The sequence below is a fragment of the Sinohyriopsis cumingii genome, chromosome 7 (genome assembly GCF_028554795.1).
Source record: "Sinohyriopsis cumingii isolate HCF-2022 chromosome 7, ASM2855479v2, whole genome shotgun sequence".
In the NCBI taxonomy this organism is placed as follows: Eukaryota; Metazoa; Mollusca; class Bivalvia; order Unionida; family Unionidae; genus Sinohyriopsis; species Sinohyriopsis cumingii.
In genome coordinates, this window is record NC_142967.1 from 109,178,109 (window position 1) to 109,198,790 (window position 20,682).

General features: G+C 36.1%; 1 protein-coding gene across 5 annotated transcripts in view; it reads left to right on the forward strand.

Annotated features, from left to right (window-relative positions):
- The window catches only part of LOC149795917 (synaptogenesis protein syg-2-like), a 79,876-nt gene that overhangs the window by 47,084 nt on the left and 12,110 nt on the right, over window positions 1-20,682 (forward strand). For 4 of the 5 annotated variants that reach the window (XM_089965830.1, XM_089965831.1, XM_089965832.1 and 1 more), the window contains 3 exons: window positions 6,771-7,070; window positions 9,418-9,747; window positions 19,516-19,839. In XM_089965830.1, coding sequence (XP_089821956.1) covers window positions 6,771-7,070; window positions 9,418-9,747; window positions 19,516-19,839 — 954 coding nt within the window. The remainder of the gene's footprint in view (window positions 1-6,770; window positions 7,071-9,417; window positions 9,748-19,515; window positions 19,840-20,682) is intronic. The other variant, XM_089965833.1, reaches the window with a different exon arrangement.

Consider the following 20,682-nt stretch of genomic DNA (forward strand, 5'->3'; position numbering starts at 1 on the left):
GGAACCAACACCAGTCACGGTATTTCGTACCACGATTATGCAGGAGGCTATGCTTTGTGGGCTTTTGATTTCACTTCAGACCAAGGCAGCGACGAGGGACGTTTCCACCCTATAAAATCCGGTCAGATTCGTGTGGAACTTCAGTTTGCAAATCCACCTCCAGATCACACAGTGAACGTCCTCCTGTATGCAGAATTTGACAATATCATAGAAATCAACAGTTTGAGAGAAGTCAGTCTAGACTATTAGAAGCCATGGAAGACTGTTATCTCTCTTTGCCTAGTGGAGAAACTTTGGAGATGGAATGTGAGGAGACCGGGGAAGAAGAAGAATCCCAAGACGAAGAAGTTATCATGATGAAGTCAAGATGGCCAGAACAAGAAGCCCATTTAGTCTACTGTTTTGCCAAACACTTGGTCGAAAAAATGACGGAATTGTTCAAGAAAGAGTGCTATGGATGTCAAAACGATCATCCCAGTCAAATTCTAAATGATAAATGCCTGATGCTGAGTCAAGAAGAAAAATTGAACGAGTATCTGGACGAAGCTTGGAGTCTCATCTTTAACGAAGTCGTGTTAAATCAGTGGTATAAAGACTTGCGTGAACATTCTTGTCCACCATTAACCACTCAAGAGATCCATCGCATCGAAGCTCTTCTGAATCAGAGTGGGGAGACGAAGCTATACGCCTTTTACTTGTCAGACATTTTCAAGCAAAAAGTCAGGATCGAATTGATCACTTATCATTATCTGTGAAGAAGAGGAAGAAAAAAACCCCCACAAAACATGGATACCTGGGAACTTTATTACCTTTTGAACCACAGCTCGTACACAGCTTCTTGGAATCCTGTCGTCTGTGCTAAAGATGAACTCCCTCATCGCAAACCTCAAGACCATCAAGCTTATGTCATCAACACGGACGACAGTCATCTCCCAGGAACCCACTGGGTAGCATTCTACTTTCCTCAAGATGGATGTGTGGAATATTTCGATTCGTATGGATTGCCCCCTTTGAAAAACGATATCATTGACTTTATGAGAAGAAATGCTCAGACCACCCGATTCAATAATGTGAAATTACAAGGCACAGATTCCTTGGTGTGTGGACAATATTGTGTGTATTTTCTGTATCATCGCAGCCTGGGTTATTCCTTAGAACATTTAGTGACTCATTTTGATCCTCGTTCATCTTCTAGAAACGATGTGAAAGTAGATCGATGGTTTTGTGACCATTATGCTTATCTTTTGTCTCAAGCTAGGAAACGTAGTGTCCATCAATGGCCTAATGACTTCCAACAGTGGAAATCACAATTTCATTCAAAACGTTGTCAGGTCTGTCCAAAATAATGTGTGAGTTGCAAAATAAATGTTTGTCATTTGAAAAAAAATGTTTGATGTTATATTGTTGGATTATTGCTAAAAATGTTAGAGTTGTTTGTTAGTGTTAAGTGATTTTGAATAAAAAATTGTTGTGTTTTGAAAAAATGTCTTTGTCTTTTGTTTGGCTATAGGAATTTTGATTCATGCTCTTTGACTTCTTACTATCCCTCTCATGACACTCATTGAACGGTGCGACTCGAAAACCGTGTAGGGATATTTAAAAACCGGGGCAGTTTCCAGTCTAACCATCATAGTCTGCAGCGAACGTAGAAGCAGCAACACGTATCAAGAACAATGGAGCTAGCGACGGATGTAATCCCAGCACAAGTCCTGAAGGCACTTCAAGGGTTAGGGCTTGCAGTTGCCACAGGTTGGAGCATTAGAGCGCAGTCTAAGCGAACAACTCTACTTCTAATCTGGGAAAACGACAGAGATAAAGAAATTTATAAGACGGCCTCAAGTCGGAACTGGAGACAGAGTAAAAACGTGGTGTGAGAGTTGCCCTCGCAACCACGTGATCCCTGTCCAGCGGCTACACAGACCAACATTCAACAGCAGTCTACACCCTCTACCACTACCACCACTACTACCATTCCAGAGGCCAGGATAGAGGGAAAAACTGCTTTACTGACTACACCAGTACAGTCAAAGAAACAGCCACAACAACAACAAAAACCATCTGAGGAAAAGGCAAAACTCAGCAAAAAACAGGCAACACCAGCACCAGCAAAAACTCCCCAAACGAAGCCTCTACCTGCTAAAATGTTTATCCTGGAAGAGGATCTGGAGCTGTCTACAAGCAGCGATGAAAGCGAACAAGAAGATCTACCAACTAGTATAAAAAACTTAATCAAGGAATTGGGGTTCAGCGCAGCAGTAACAGACATAAAGAAAACCGGAAATCTCATCAATGCTGTTCAATATCTAAATTGGCACTCCCTAGCAATCCAGAGACCACAACCGATCCAATGGCACTACGGCGTATGTATTCTGAGCCAGTACTACCAAGATGCCTACGACTACTACAACCTCGATCTCGTAACGAAAGCTGCTCGACACATCGCAATCATACACGGCTTCTACTTCTCTGAGACAACCCAACAGGAGCAGAGAACAGCGGAAGCATGCAGAAAATATGAGGACCAGAGGGGGACCTTTGCATAAACAAAAAGCCCTTCATAGGGCTACAAAAATTGCCTTTAAATGCAATAGGGAACCAGATTGGCTTGGTTCCCTCTTTGGCTAACTATTTTCGTAAACCTAATATGATCTGAATTGGTACCACCGTCAAACTCACCTACTACTTAAAAAAACCTAGCGTGATTCAAACTGATACAAGTCGCTACACCGATTGGTATTAATTTACATTTTTTATGTACACTCTGTACACGAAATCCCAACTTGTTCGTTCATATTTATTCTAAAATTCTACAACTTAAATGAATTCGACTCAATTGCACAGGTGGCTTACACATTATTGGTATTAGGTATGTCCATTAGTACAACTGGACTTAATTTGAAATAAGTACGGGCTGGCATTTCGGGAAGTACAACAACATCCAGGGCTTGCTTGCTGAGCACCTTTCCTCCTTTACCACGCTCGGATTTCGTATAAAAGTGGCAAGATGTGGAACGATTTCCACTTGCCACAAGCCCAGGTGTCCTAATGTGACGGCAAAAGCTGGCCAATGGCAGCTGCCGTTACATACTGCTTGGGTTGACACCTGGGCTCTAAATAGCAAACTGAATACATGATTGTGGGTTTGTACTACTACTCAAATCTTAGGCCTTACATTTAGTTTGGTTGTTCACGCAACTACCGTCTACGAACTAACGGCCCAATCAATAAGTACTCTGTGAGTACATAAATGCCTGAGGGGTGTGGCACCATTCCTCTCCCTCAGGAGTAATTAATTAGTGCACCGTGTGCACATAAACCAGTGGTACATGCTCATTATGTACTGAACGCCACTATAATTCAACTAATAAATCAATCAATCAGTCTAACCATCCATTGTCGATTCATCCTCCTACGAAGATGTGCTCCAAACTAGCTAAGCTAAACGAAGCCTACGTGAATTTGCACAGGGTCAGACACAGTCTGATACCGAAGCCAGAAGAGACAGAGAATGTGAGAATGTTAAAAGTCACTGAAGACCTGATAGAAGAGCTCTTCAGAGAAGAAGTGAACAGGGAAAAAGAAGAATGGACAGAGAAGTACAGACTTCAGAAACAGCAGAGAGAGCAGCAACAGCAGCAACAACAGCAGCAGGAACCTGAACCTGACAGAGTCTTTGTCGATTGTCGTATCGACACCAAAGAGTTCTTCTTCTCTTTCCGAAGAAGCAGACCTGTCGTCAGAAAGTCTATCCTCCGAGGACGTCGCATTCTTAGAAACTAAAAGATTGCCATAGCAAAAACAAAAACAGCCCTTTTCAGGGCTACCCAATACTCTAGAAAAGAAATAACAATTGATTTGCCAATGTATGCATTAAACACTGACTCTTTTGTGGTGTGAGTGTATGTGTTGGTGTGGATAGTAGATAATGATAGTGGTTTTTTTTTTTTTTGCTGTTTGAGGTGTGTGGAGAGTAGATTTGGGGTTTGATTGGATTGCTTTGCGTATGTGAATAGTATATTGAAGTGATTAATGAAAATTTTTAAATTAGTAATGGATAGTAAAAAAGTGAGTGAGTGTTTCTTTTAGGTCCGCACGTTGTTTGGTCATGATCTAAGTAAGATCAATTTTGTTTTGGGGGATGTTTTCCTTCATGTCCGCGCTTTTAGAATAAATTGAAAATCGCTTGGCAGTCTAGCTACCGTTGTTGATTGATCAAGAGAATGAACACTAGACTAGCAAAACTGCTTGAACTTCATGTACACCTGGAATATGCCAGGCGTATAGTGAATGAGCTGGCTGCAGAGGCCATAGTAGAAGAGGGAAGAATGAAAGAGGAAGAGAGAAGAAACAAAGAAGAGGAGGAGAGAAGAAAGAGAGAAGAGGAAGAAAAGGAGAGAGGAAATTTCAGAATCCCAGAGACAGAAGATTGGGATTCTGAAGCCGCTTATCCCGCCTCTGCTCTCCCCCCAAAAAGAATGAAAGGAGACTGGGGAAGAAGATGTGTGTGTGGTGCCAGGCCTGGAATGTGCCATCATTAACCAGGTGTCACTGGAGTTCAAAAAACAAACAGCCCTTTTCAGGGCTACCCAATACTCTAGAAAAGAAATAGCAATCGATTTGCCAATGTGTGTATGTAGATTAGTGTGAATATAAACACTGACTATTTTTTCTTGTGTGTGTGTGTGTGTGTGTGTGTGTGTGTGTGTGTGTATTTGTAAGCGCTCTTGGACGTTTGTGCGGATAGTAGATTATTGGGTTACATTATAATGCTTTGCGTGTGTGGATAGTAGATTTGGGGTTTGTTCATTGTTGTTTCACTTATGTGGATAGTATATAATATGAAATGAGAAAAGTAGAGGATGTTTTCCTTCACGTCCGCGCGTTTTAAGTGATAATCTAGGTAATATCAATTTTGTTTTGGGGGATGTTTTCCTTCACGTCCGCACTTTAACTATAAGAACCCAGTGTTCGTCGATCACACCATTCTACGGAATAGAAAAAGAAGATGGAAGTGTCCCAACTGTTTAATGATTTAAGGCATGTTTATTTTTGGATGGTGGATGGCGAATATGGAGTTGAAAGGATTGAAAGAGATTGGAGGTTAAGAATAAGTGTGCACTACGTGAACGAACTAAAATTAGCCAGGGAGATGATAGAGAGATTAATTGAAGAAGAAGTGAAGAGATTGAGAGGGCTAATAAATCCCCCTTATGTCAGAGTGGGGACATTAAAAGAGGCAATGGAGAAGGTAGAAGAAGTAAGAAGATTTTTGGAAGAGATAGAAAAAAGGTCAGAGTGGCCCTTTATCAAAAGGAGTGTTGAAAGATTGAAAAAAGGGGAAGAAAAGATGAGAAAGGTAATAAATGAAGAAGTGGAGAAAATAAAGGACAGGTGGGCAAAAGATAGAAAAGAAGAAGAAAATAGAAAGAAAAAGGAAGAACTAGAGAAACTGAATGCTAACTGGATGAAAATCCAACAGAAGTTCCGAGCCATGGGTCACCCGGACTGGATACCGGAAAATGAAAAGAAGAAGAAGAAGAAAGGAATGATGGAAAAAATAAGGGGATGGATAAAGAAGTTGAGGATTTAGAAGAAGAAGAAACCCAAAGGCCCTTTTCAGGGCCACTCCAATCTCTCGAAAAGAGATAGACTTTCAATTGCCTAGCCCCATTTTTTTATTTTTTTATTTTCAAAAGAAATAGAGACCACTCCCTGTTTCAGTTTTCACCTGTTCCCTTTCCATAGACCCATCAGGTCGGGACCTTATTAAAATAGGGTCCCGACCCTATTCCATTTCCCCTTGTCTATTCCCTTGTTAAATTCCCCTTGTCCCTAGAATGGATATTTTTTTCTCCCATGTTAAATTACATAGTCCCCAGAGTAGATATTTTTTTCTCCTATGTTAAATTTTACATTGTCCCCAGAGTGGATATACCCTTTTTAACATGGAAGTCCCCTAGTCCCTAGGGTGTCCCCATTCACTACTCCCACCCCGGGCAATGTCAACCTTAGACCACCGAAAGAAAGTTAACGGTGCACTTTTCAAAACATTAACTTACTGAGCTTGTTAAACGACGAGTACTTATGAAAAAATTAAAAAAAGACAAAATGTAATAGTTTCACAATCAAATGGGCATGGTTATTGTGTATTTGTTTCTTTATGTATTTGAAACGGTTATATCCACTTAAAGAAAGACATTGATTGTCTGAAGACTGAGTGTAAGCAACATTTGAATGGAACAAAATGTTATAGACCCTGAGTGGTCATAACTTTTTCTAAAATTCTAAAATGCTTGATTCTAGGAATTGAATGTTACGCGCACCAAAACAACGCTCTATAAGATGCACACGTCTCCAAGTAAATTCTCAGTTTACATTGATGCTATACACTACTACGCGAAAACAGCATTCATGCCATAGTCAAAATATATTCCAGTGGACATTAATAAACTTGAGCACATAATCATTGCAACGAAATTCGTCCGTTCATATAGGATGACCGTCTTAGGTATCCATAGGAGCATCGGATTAAACGAGTTGTATATTTATCTGCTGAGAATCAAACTTGGGCAAAAATAATGGTAACATGTGAAGTGATTGGCTATCAAAGGATCCTAACCGTTTGAGTTACTTTTAAGAGACAACATCTTCGGTCGGTAATTTCCAAACGTTACATTTGTCTTGTAAGAATTGCGAGCTTGATCAAGATTAAAAATACTCACGTACAAGGAATAAATGCTAACATCCCATTACATTGTAATAATTTGTAGATGCACCAGATCTCAAGGTAACTGTATCAGGTACTACCATGCAGAACCAGACGGTTGTTCTTGTTTGTGAGGCTCGAGGTGTCCCTGTCAAGAACACTTTCTACCCCTGGATGCACATGTGGATGAACGAAGTGATCAGAACTGGGCTAGATGGTACAACTAATTCGACACACACAATCCTACTCATTGACAGGCTGTCTCTAGAAAATAGTGGGACGTACATCTGCTCCGCCACCAATGGTATACGAGGGAATAAGGGAACATTTGAGCAAAAGGAGTCAAAGTTTTTAAATGTCACAGGTACAGTTGCCATTTTTACACGTGAATACTAAATCGCACTCAACTGTTTCATGCGTTGTCTCAATTTCTATTAACAAATCACACTTTGCTTATATTCGCCACCCTGTACAGATCCGCTTGAAAACTGCATTTTATACCGATCTATGTATCAACTACAGTACACATATTCTTTCTTAAGCCGGAGAAATGGCATAGGTTTACGTCTATACCTACTTTTGCACTACATTTTTCCCGTCTTTACTCGTTGTTTTCAATGCCAAAATCTTTTCTTTATATTTTAGGTATTGAATGATAATAATTTGTTTTCAACTTACGATCAGTATCGTCATGCATTGTTTAATGTGGATACAAGTTTATGTTATAAAACTATTACAGTGTTTTGGAAAGAACTTCAAACTGTCCGTTGCTAAGCCTTCCACGTTCTTGTTAGAAGTATCATTTGATCAGGCTGTGAAGAGAAGATGACAATCTTCCATTGTCTTTTGAACAAGCTCAACATTACTAATGATATATTATGGTGTTATCAAGCAACAGTTGTATCTAGCCCAGATGGTTGAAAGGACATTTTAATTTGATTAAACTCATCTTGAATTCCTATATTTGGAAACGTTTAACATGAAGATAAGCGATTACTGCATATCTAACATTTGTATATTATGTTTGTGTTCGCCCTTGACTTACACTTAAACCTCGCATTTCTGCCGTGTAGTTTATTACTGGATACGCAATAATTCAATAACAGAAAAATTTGATATGCTATGCAATGGAGCTCAATCAATATCAAGAAAAACTGATCGACGCTAAAAAACAGTAATAATAAATAATTACTGGCAAGTTGTCTTTAATGCATTAACAATAAGCAATAGTTCCTAATGGCAATATATATTGTTATAATACTTACTTTCTATTGTGTAATTGAGTTTTGTCCATAACAGAGGGTATGAGTTGTGCATAGAAGACTAATTTTTTTTTGTTAATAAACAACTTATTGTCATCTAATATTGCACTTTGAGTGTCAATTACATCACAATAGTATTATAACTTCCTGTTAAACATGTTTTTTAGATGTTAAGTTCAAGTTCAAGTATACATAAAGAAATTAAAGCCAGATGCTTTCAATACTGATTGGGAAATGACCCTCATCCTGGCTCAGATATTGTGCCTTTCCTATATATATATATATATATATATATATATATATATATATATATATATATATATATATATATATGTGTGTGTGTGTGTGTGTGTGTGTGTTGTTTCTTTCCAGGATTACTCGTTCCATGCCTTAACATCAGTCAGTTTTAATTGAGAGGATTATTTTAATTTTAATTAAATTAGTCATTGAAATTACAAAGAGCACATTAATACTTTTCTGACTAAACCGTTATTATGCGATTATTGTGAATTCATAGATGTACATTTTGGATTGTATCGTTGTGATCCATCACGTATAGCGGCACATCAAAACTATTCCCGACTATTGATACTTCAGCTCTTGCAAGGTTTTAATTCATTCGGCAACATGTGGAGTTACTTTGTATTCTAGGAAAATAAAATTATTTGTTGAAGTTTATTAACTTGTTTATTAACTTGTTGATTTTCGCTCCGTTCTGTTACTTAGTTGAACTCCAGAGTGTCGTATAAATATATATATATATATATATATATATATATATATATATATATATATATATATATATATATATATATATAAACAAGCGGTGAAGACTTGTGCTATAGATTTAAAGTTGAGAGAGAGAGAGAGAGAGATAAACGTAAAAATGAAAACTGACAATCCGTATCACATCCCCGAGAAAGAAATTTATATATTTTCAGTTATGCAGACGATGTTAAATAGTCTGTTCTAAAAATACTTTTGCTTACAAGCAAGGCATGAAATTGATGATAATATGTATGCACGTATCCGCAGTCTTTTGCATTTTTGTATTACTAATCGTGTGTAATAATGTAAATAATATCACACGGAAAGTGTACATCTGTCATTATAAAACATCGGTTTTTTTAGTTACTTTGTGTAAGGTGAATTTCAGTGCTTTTCTCCGGCGCATATTATTTTCTATTTTATTCCATTGATCTCAAAATACTGTTTATTTTATTTTTATGAGAGAGATTCTGCATTTTCTCTTGTTTTTGTCCTATTTTTATTTAAAACAAAAAATAAATTTATGACTGACCTAGAGAGCGAGAACACATTTCCTACTGCTGACACCATATTTGTATATTTGCTGATACATCATATGTCAATCACAATCTAATATCGCCATATGTAAGTTATTTTTTTTAAAGATGAGTCAAATACTTACAAAGCCATTTTCTTTTCCAGGAGTTCCCACTATTTTTCCTAAAAGCTCTATATTCACTGGAGAAATAGGTGGGTATCTTAACATATCAATACCATTCTACAGCAATCCAGCTGTTGTAATCTGTTACATCCAGATAAATGGGAATCCTCTGGCAAATACAAGGGATATCAACAGGTATTTACTCCCTGAAGATATTGACTTCCAGATGTATGGCAAATTGGTTAAGCTGGAGGCTGAATCGGTTCACATCATTATTCAGAGTTTATCACAGAGTAATTTTGCCAACTATACAATTCTGCTGAGAAATCCTATTGGCCAGACAGAGTTTACATTTCAGCTGAAGTTGGATGGTAATATGTTAATTGTATTTCTTATAAATTCGCTGTTTAACTTTTTCATGTGAGTAGTGGTGATGTGGAGTCAAGCTGTAACTCATTGATATGAAACACTAATATAGCATCTGGCAAATTTTAAAAGTCCGGCTTTGTCAGATATCACCATGCTTCTAATATGACCTATCTTGATTCAGATACATTACTCACCTACTAGTACGGGTAGTTCGAGTTGTGCATCGTATAAAGGATCGAATTTCTTGATAAATCAAGAAAATGAGATCTTGTTTATATTGTGGTAGACAACAATTGTAGTTCAGCATTTTTCATGAATTTAATTTAGAAATGAACCAGCCATTATATATCAGTTCACAATGTAATTCATAAATAATACTAAATATCCAACTTGGTCTGTGCAGTAGTGCTTCTAATTATGTGCATTAGATCTTGCGTAAAGTTCAACCCTACGTAATACTTCATACATCGAACATAATATAAGAGTATTAACAGCCATTTTTAAACTTTTGCTTGATAGTTAGATGTCCACTTTTCATATGATTCGTATGGACATTCGGTTTTAATGAGATGGATGAGAAACTGTATAGTTCAAATACGATAAAAAATTATGTTTAGTTCTGTTGTATAAGATTGTTCATGTGAACAGAGAAACATGTATCATATCTTGCAACAAACCACAGTTCAATGCGGATGAATATATTTTCCTTCTGATTTTCGTTCATCAAATTATAGACATATACAATAATCAAAGACTCACCATATTCATAGGGGAATTGTAGCTCTTGTAAGTGTCACAAAAAGACTTTTATCGGTCTTGGTGATATTTAATTGCTCTTTTATCTTCGGGAAATTACACAATATCACAATTGAAATCAACTATGAAAGGCATGTGACTAGTAAATAAACAAATAAATAATTGTGAAATTTATCGCTGTTGTGCCATTTACGTACTACATCGTTAGCAGTTAAAGTTACCCAATGTGGGTTCGTTGGTGCAGCATAGGGTACGGACCCTCTTATGGAGGTAGTAATGGCATTGTCTCGGTGGTTACAGTTCTTAAGTAGCAACTGAAAGGTTTCTGGTTTGATTCTTACCATAGGATCAACCTTTCCTCGGTTATCGTAGTGTATCCCTGGAAAAAGTGCAATACTCTTATTGCCTTGACATTACATATTTTATTTATGATGCCGTGCCAAAAGACAGCAAAGCAAACCGAGCCAGATCCGTAAATGCCACACAGTTTCAATTGCAGTTGATAAAGGTACAGCCTACAAGGTAAATGTCATACTATTTCAGGTAAAAACAATATTTAAAAAGATATCTTAATTACATATGAATCATTTGAAGAGGGGAACATCTAAATAGCAAGTAATTCATACATACATACATACATACATACATACATACATGCATGCATGCATACACACACACGTACATACATACATACATACATACACACACATCCATCCATCAATCCATCCATCCATCCATACATACATAGATACATACATACATAGATACATACATACATACATGCATACATACATACATACATACATACATACATACATACATACATACATACATACATACATAATCCTCTATTGTTTTCTCGTCTAACCATTTATCTGTATCAACAATTTAATTATTTTCACAGTTTTGTTGTAATCTCATTTACGCATATAGTCTTTACATATTTTACGTCTGCAGCTTGTATGGTCGGTGTAATCGGAATGCTACTGTTATGACTCGGGGTTTCAAAATGTAACAGAAAGGATGTGAAGACAACAATTCAATTAAAATCAACAAGCAATTTATTTTCCTAGAATACAAATTAGAATTCAAAAGACACGGTAATGTGAATTAAGCTCAGAATAATTGTACATGTGTCATATCATAGGTCCAAGATATAAAATACCAATCGTCTTGAATATCTTTATATAACAGCGATGCAATCAACAATGTTTCTGAATGGATTCACAAAAAAGTCTAATTAATGTGTTATTCCAAAATGTTAATGAACATTTCAGCAATGTAAGGAATAATTTAAATAAATAATTCCACTCGAATTATTACTACGGTTTCTCCTCATCAATGTAATGTCAATAGTGTATTCTGACGTCAAGAAAACTGATCTATACAACCTCTTATATTTATTTTTCATTTTTTTTTCATAAACGCGAGGGGACTATGGTCAGTTAATACAACAACTGGAGAAAATTCGGAACTGATATACATTTCAAAATTGTTCAATTTTTATCTTTTTGAATAAATATCCACCAACTCCTACATCCCTTTTATCAAATACATATTAAATAACGGGCTGGAATTTTGTGCTGAATAAACTCCTTCATTAAAAAATATGGCTTTTAATTTTTATTAGATTCTTTACGTTTATCAAACGAATGAAACTTACATTTCCTATTCATCACATTTGTCAGAGACTCGACACTTATGGAAAATTTGAGCACAATATCCGATAATATCCAGTCGTGCCCAAAAATCGGATCAGATACTTTTCACTGATATGCATTGGGAATTCATCAACAGCCTTGACCTTCACTTCTACAGGTTTAACATAGCCTGTAAGGATGCATCCTCATAGATGGAAAATCTAGAATGTTTTATGCTGTAACACCAGAAATGAAGTGCTCATGTAATATATGCTTTAAGTTATCATTTTTATTGCAGGTATGAGAAGGTATAATCCAGATTGTTTAATATGTTTGAATTACGACGTTTGGTTAAATCAGAGACTACAGTCAGATTTCAGTTATTCGTTTACGTCCTCACTGTGTGGTATAGGTACATTTAAATTGAAGGAATAGTTAACATTTTGCATCTCTATCAAAATACTATATTAATAACACCTACATGACCCGCAAAGGGAGATTCGTTGGTTTGACTAAGAAATTCCTGTCAATATTTTGACATCTCACTGACCACCATCACCAGCAGGTATCTCAAGTTGTCCCCATTTTCTCATAAGCATCCCATGTTGCAGACAGTATCAGATTGGTAATTGAGTAACTTCAGTTTAATTAATATCCCTCTGAAATGAACTGAAAACTCTGGCCATCTTGATTCGAATAGACTTCATGAGTAGTGAGAAGAGGAACTTCTCTGAAAATTGTAAGGAACCTGATAACACGATACTGAGAAGCTCTTGTGCCGCTTAATCGTTTAAAATGGGAAGGCTTGGTAGAATCACCAATACGTAACAGAAAATCTTTTGATGTAAGTGGTTCATAAGTGTCCTCATAGAAGCAGACCCACCAACAACTATTTGGATTCAATATTGGAATGTGACCTTAACCTCTTTGTAAGATAGTTATTTGCAACAGCTCTGTGTTTATTTTTTTGCTTGTACTTCAACATGAAACAATAAAAAGTTACCGGCCTTGAACTCAAATACAATAAACCATTTGTTTGCAAATTATAATCGTGGACAAATGTTAGCCATGTAAACATTCGTTCTACGGTTACAATAATGTACATAAAAATAAGCACACTATACAACTGAAATTTTCATAACACTCTGTAAACATATATGCAAATATAGTTGATGTTACAATTAATAAAACCATCTGCACACATAATAATGATATTGTGTAAAACTCGATCATTGCAGAGAGATGAAGAGAATCGACTTTAAAGGCTATGAAATGTGATGTGAAGTGATGTGATTTTGATTTTTAACGTAGCTTTAACAATTTTTCAGTCATATCGCTACGGTGTCTGCAATGTGGCAGTTTATAGTGATGTCTAGCCCTGGGGCATCATGCCGCAGACATGTAGCATGATGTCCCACCCAGCCACATTATCCTGACACCAGGCCGACCAGTCCTAACACTAACCTCTTAATGCTGAACGCCAAGCGAGGCAGCTGTTAGTACCATTTTTTAAGTCTCTGGTATGACTCGGCCGGGGATCGAACCCACGACCTCCCTCATCCGAGGCGGACACTCTAACCACTAGGCCACCGGAGCGGTTCTATGAAATAATATGATTCAGCAGTGAGTTTGTGTGTTTCCTATTACGACTATATGGCCTTAATCAAAGTAACAGAAAAAACTAACACAAATTCAACAAATATTTTATTCCCTATAATACAAAGTGAAAATGTAAAAATAAAATACGGTATTGCGAATTAATCCAAAACAATCCCATAATTTCTAACACAGTTTTGAGTTTTGTAGTATTTCCAAAAAAAATTAGACCCTGGAAGTGTTGATGCGCCGATGGTACCTAGTGTTGTGGCGATGTGTCTACCGTCTTTTATTGAATCACAATAATACACTCGAAGAATATATCCTTCTTTGAATTTCACTGTCATTCCCAGTTAATATCTCTTTAAAAGAATATTGATTTAGATGAGAAACTTGTATTTCCAGTGAATGCATAATTTGAACAAATGGCAGCTCAAACTACTGGACACAACATTAGGACTGATTTCTTTGTAAGATGATATTTCAAGTTTAAAATATTTATCTTTTTGCAGTAAACAAGCCTTTAAGGTTCACTACTAGACCTAGATCACAACTAGCATTTTCAGGAAATACAATTACTTAATAAAACCTTTCATTATAGGATGTTACAAATGTTAACATGATAAAATCTTAGTTATAATTCGAAGATCTGTCACAAAAATTATTTTATGAAGTGTGGTAAACGAAATGTAGTCCCGACCTTCCACGGGAAATTTCCAATGTTCTTGATTCAGACTGAGATAAGCACGTTCTTGGCGAAACACAAATCAATGACTCTGCTCAGGAAGAAAATGAACTTGATTTATGACAAGGTCATCTTATAATATACAGTTTTACATAACCCATGACATATAATCATATACATAATTAAACTAACAAATCAACAAAGCAATATATATATATATATATATATATATATATATATATATATATATATATATATATATATATATATATATATATATATATTTGTTCTTATCAGGCTTAAGAATAACTTGTACTAGATATTTTCAATAAAACATTGGATGCACATTTTCTCATTAATATAGTTCCTACCTGTTAGTATAAAAAAGTGACTTTATAATGTAATGTCAACAAAATCATAATTTAGTTATTATCATATTCAATGCAGGTTCTCTTATAAAGTTTTGTTATATTTAGTTTTATTCTCGAATACATCAAAATTAGGGCTTAGGTTTCTGTTTTCAACAATACTATAATTACTTTCTATTCTGTGTTACTCGAAACTCATTATGTTCCCGTTCCTCTGCATTGTGATTTGAATACATATAAATAATTATATATGTATAGCGAAAATGATTCCAATGAATCTATCATAGTATGTAACAGTTCAGGACATCTATAATTCAGGTAAATATGAATTTCGCAATTAGCATGTAATGTCAACCTTAGATTCAAATAAATTGAGCATAGAACAAGAGATAAAGTTTTTATACATGTTAATTTTATAACACGATGGAGGGTAATTATTCTTGATAAATTCCAACGTTTTTATAATAGTTTAATTTGTTTTAATATTTTCATGTAAATGTTAAATAAAGACATTTAAAACTTCCATATTCAAAATAATCTGATTTTAAAGTTGAGCAAAACATTTGTAATATTTAAATCTGATTTGCTGCTAAAAATGTTTTCAAAGAGCAGATCGACGAATTAAATCTATGATCAAGTAAAGTAGGCTCTTGGTGGAAAACGGACGAAAGAAAGTTAACGGTACTCTTTTCAAGACATTAACTTACTGAGCTTGTTAAACGACGAGTACGTCAGGCAAAATAAAACAAAATTACAAAATGGAATAGTTTCACAATCAAATATGCATGGTCATTATGTATTTGTTTCTTTATGTATTTGAAACGGTTACACCCACTTAAAGAAAGATATTGAATGTCTGAAGACTGAGTGTAAGCAACATTTGAATGGAACAAAATGGAAAAGACCCTGAGTGATCATAACTTAAAAAAAAAAAAATATTCTTGATTCTAGGAATCGAACGGTTCTCGCACCAAAACAATTCTTTACAAGATACACACGTTTCCAAGTAAATTCGCAGTTTACATTGATACTATGCACTAAAACGCGAAAACGGCATTTATGCCATTGTCAAAATAGAAAAATAAAATAAAAATAGAAAAATAAACTTGAGCACATATACATCGCGACGATATTGGTCCGTTCATATCGGATGACAGTCTTCGATATACAAAGGAGCATCGGACTTATGCGATTTGTATATTTATCTTCTGAGAGTCAATCGTGGGCAAAATCTATGGTAACATGTGAAGTGATTGGCTATCAAAGGTTCCTAACCCTCTGAGTTACTTTTAAGAGACATCATCCCAAAAGTTACATTTGTCTTGTAAGAATTGCGAGATATATCAAAATTGAATATAGTCACTTTCAAGGAATAAATGCTAAGATTCTGTTACATTCTAAAAATTTGTAGATGCACCAGACATAAGCGATAACATTGTTCTGGGAAGGATAAATGCTATACAATCGGAAGAACAATAACAATGTGGCTTCCTTTTTGTTAATTTAACGATTGCAGAAAAGAAATATTAAAACGTCACCTCTTTTTGTGAATGTATTTTAATCTTACCTGGTGATCAATGTCAGCGACATCAATTAAGTCTCCATATGTAATGGTTTTATTTTACCATAAAGACCTAGTAATTGTTGTCTCTCTTCCACATCTACTGTCAGTCCTGTAAGCAGTATATAAATGTTGCAGCACATGCCTTCTACTCCCGGAATAGAAAATACAAGCCCATATTTGTTGTAACAAAATGGCTTTATTTTCCATGTAGTTGGTAACCAGAGATAACTACATTTCTCCTGATTTCACACACCCTAAAATACAATAAAAATAAATTTACTACAACTATAAATAATACTGACATGTATACATTGATTCTGTTTACAGTACATTCAATACGAATGGCTTACTACCCCATATATTTATTAATTATCCATCTAGGGATATAGTGGGCAAAATAAACTTAACAAAAAACAGCGTGTATGGCAAGAGTATAGAGCAGACAGACAGACAAACAAGCACATGTACATAATGATATACTCAGAAAGGAATATGCTACATAATCAGGTATACATAGGCCATGAGAGACATATAACCGTAACACACAAGGAGACTAAAACGTACAAAGTATACTGGAACACGATATAGTTGGTATCAGCATTTACAATAACAGGCTTTTATGTTGTGTTCCTCTTGTAAGCCTGCCAACGTATTTATATTGTACTTTGATATTATTCGAGAGGAAATACATTTGTTTAGACTGTCCAGTGAAAATAGAAATTGCTCATTATATGCAATAGTATTCTGGAACTGTTGTTAATTATTCGAAGGAATTCTGGACAACGTCATTTTGACGAAGTCACGGTTCTTAGAGGACCAGTACATTTCTGGTATTGAAATTTATAAGGAACATTTCTTTGATTTAGGACTTTCATAGACCATTATATGGACTAACATGGATTCACTTCAAAATACCTTACTACATTCCTCTAGTATTTTTTATTTATAACTTTGATAATTAAACTATATGTTAAGCTTGATAATGCTTGTTGGTTTTGCTTCTCACATTACCAAGAGAGAAATCGAAAATACCAATTCATTTAGTTAGAAGTAGTTTACCTTCAGGAAACATGAGTATTCCTTCCATTCAATGTAACTCTGGTTTATTCTCCATCAAAATTCCTTCATATACCTGATATGACAATACTAGCTGCATCTCTACGACAAAGATTTGCACATGTACTGATAACTTAACAGCAGAATCTGTGCACTTTAGGCTTCCACTACGTATCTCTATCTCCTTCTGGTTTATGTTACCTGAGCTGTTCAGTTATATTTGTGTTTTGAACGGAACTCTCATTCGTCTCAGACTAGTGTGTTATAGCTTTTGACAAGTATACCATTATTTTGTTAGATTTTCCTTGTTTTGCAGGCTTTCAATCTTCTTTATACTCTGCCAGAATTCATGAATGAGTTCTGTTATATCATCAATATGTACATTCTGAAATCAGTAAAGGCCTCGAGAAAACATTCTTTAGAATGGGCATCTAACACTTCGTATTTCCAGCTGATGGATACGCCTAAGATAACAAATAGCATTATCAACTGTCCAAGACTGCATCGATACTCCTAATATTGTTTGGCGTCCATGAAATTCAGATTCATGTAATCCTTCGATAATTGACTGCTCGAATTGTTTGCCAAGTGTGTCAAATAAGTAATGGTATTTTGCGTCATGCCACCATGCATAAAATCTATCATTTGCTGTGCCATTCTTCTCAGCCTCACAGCAAGGAAAGATCCTTCTATCGTATCCTTTAGTTCGATACAGTAATAATAATGATTTGGGAAGTCAATCAACGATATTGCTTTATCATACATAGACGGGAGTTACCCTTTATAGTTTATTTGGATGAGTCCGTTTCTTTCTGCTTGTCATTATACGTTAATACTTTTGCCTTTGCATATCGGGACTAGGACTTTCCCGCGGTGTAATGGTATTCTAATTGTCTTCTGACGGATGCGAGACATTAGGTAGTTACTTTGGTGTCGCACACGTCTAACAGTTTTCTCCTCCAGTACAGAGAGTGGAGAAACGTGTGGACATCTATCGCATGACTTCTTCAAAGAGAGATAATGCTTTCGTTGTGGTTTATTTTTAAAAAGAATCTAACTCATATGTCTCATCCTTTTTCCTTCGAGAAGAAAGAGTTTTGAACATATGTCTCCTTCCAAAAGAAGGCCTGCAGCTTGTGACATTTGGGGTTTCATCAAACTATCTGCTATCTGCTAAGTGCTACCTTAACTTACGGTGTCATCTGAATCTGGGTTAGTGCATGATGCGTACTCATTTCAGAGATGACATGTAGTCCTTCGCAATCTCAGCTGTAATAAAGACGTTAATGACTCTCAACCATCGTCCATGCTGGAATCAAAATGCTTCATCTGCTTGTATCTGGACATGGAATACACATATTTATGGATAGTGTGTGCCATTTATACACAGTGTGAAATACTTCATTTATGCTGGGATCATGCTAGTACTATTCCACTAATCTGGGATCAACCCAAAATACACTATGATGCGAGGATCTGCCCTGCATAGAACTAGTTGAGATGGGATCAGCCAAGAATACATTAGCATGTTGGGATCAGCCTAGCACATAGTCTACTTAAGGTGGGATCAGCGCAGAATAAATTGTAATGCTGGAATCAGCCTACCACATAGTCTACTTCAGCTGGGATCAGCCTAACACCAATTATATTTGAGTTGGGATCCGCCCAGAATATACTATAATGCTGGGATCACCCTAGCATAGATTTACTCGAAGATGGAATCACCTCACCAGAATACACTATTATGCTGAGATCAGCTTAGTGCACCGCATACTTTAAGCTGGCATCAGCAAATAATACACTCAAATGCTGGGATCAACATAGCACCTATTGGGAATCAGTATTGTACATTCAAATTCTAGCCCATGGCTAGCCATCAGAGAGAAAGAGAGATAGAGAGGGAGAGAGACAAACATTTTAATTAAGTATTTTTGTAATTTTAGTTATTATGCCGATGTTGTTGAATATTTGGACGTTGCTCATGTCAAAGTATGCTCTCTGTGTTATGTTCTACAGTTTCTGACACATCTATTAATTAAATGCGCTAACAAAATAATTTAAACTTGTTATGCTTCCCATAAACAGGTGATATTATCTTTTAACAGGCCCTCCCCTTCCTCTTCTTAGATTTTACTTCAACAGATTTATGGAGGACCAAATTGTGTTAAACTTTGATCCCGGTTTCAACGGAGGTCATGACCAGACATTTCAAATTGAGTACAAAGCTGCGGTCGGTCCTAATAGTATCTGGCAAAGTACTGCTATAAAAGACTTTCAAGAGAGAGAACATCAGTACAGGCTTCCTAATGGTACCTTTTCTGTAAACGTTCGCCAACCTCCGCCTGGGTTCTACCTTTATAGAATGTATTCATGGAACGTCAAGGGCAAAAGTGCTTTCTCAGACTGCATTCCGATCATAATAAATAGTGGTAAGATTGCAATTTGTGTGTTGGTTATTGTTGTGTTATACTCTGCACGTAACTGTATGCAAAAGGTGTTAATACGTATATGCCTGGATGAAGACCTATTAAACTATTACTAATCGTTTTGATGTATGCTGGATGTGGTATAATCTATGATAATTCAAATTGTGCACTATATATATGTATAGTTCAATTAATTTTATATCGAAATATTGATGATTGCTTGCAAAAGATTTACATTTTAAGAAGAAAATAGCGAATTTCAGCACGATATTCCATGTCCAATTTCTACACAACCAAACATACTTGGTGTCTCAAAGACGGTATCAGATAATTTCAAATAATTAAAACATGAAGAAATTATCTAGTTTTATGGGCATCTGGTGGTATATAATTTATATAATACCTGGTGGATATTCCTTAAAAGTATATCATGTCATCCCTTTTCCACTAATGCAAACAATACTGATGCAGGTAACTTGCACTTGCTTTTCACCATTGTATGTATGTATGTATGTATGTATGTATGTATGTATGTATGTATGTATGTATGTGAGGTGTTCGGGGTGACCTGGGAGGGGTAGTACCTCTAGTGGATGGGCACGTCGTGCTCCTTGAGGAGTAGCTTGTCCGTCTTTGGTCCTCACCAGGCACTCAGCCCTCACCTGTGGCTCCAAGTAGCTGTAGCATGCGCAGCGGCCACACCGCGGACAACGGCTTCGACTGGCCGGCTAAACCAGGTAGAGGGTAGCCGACGGGCCTAAAAAAAACTCGGTGACTTAGGAGCTTGCCTATCCTTGCATGCAAAGCCAGTTTCGGCAGACTGGGTGGAAGTGATACAACGGCCAC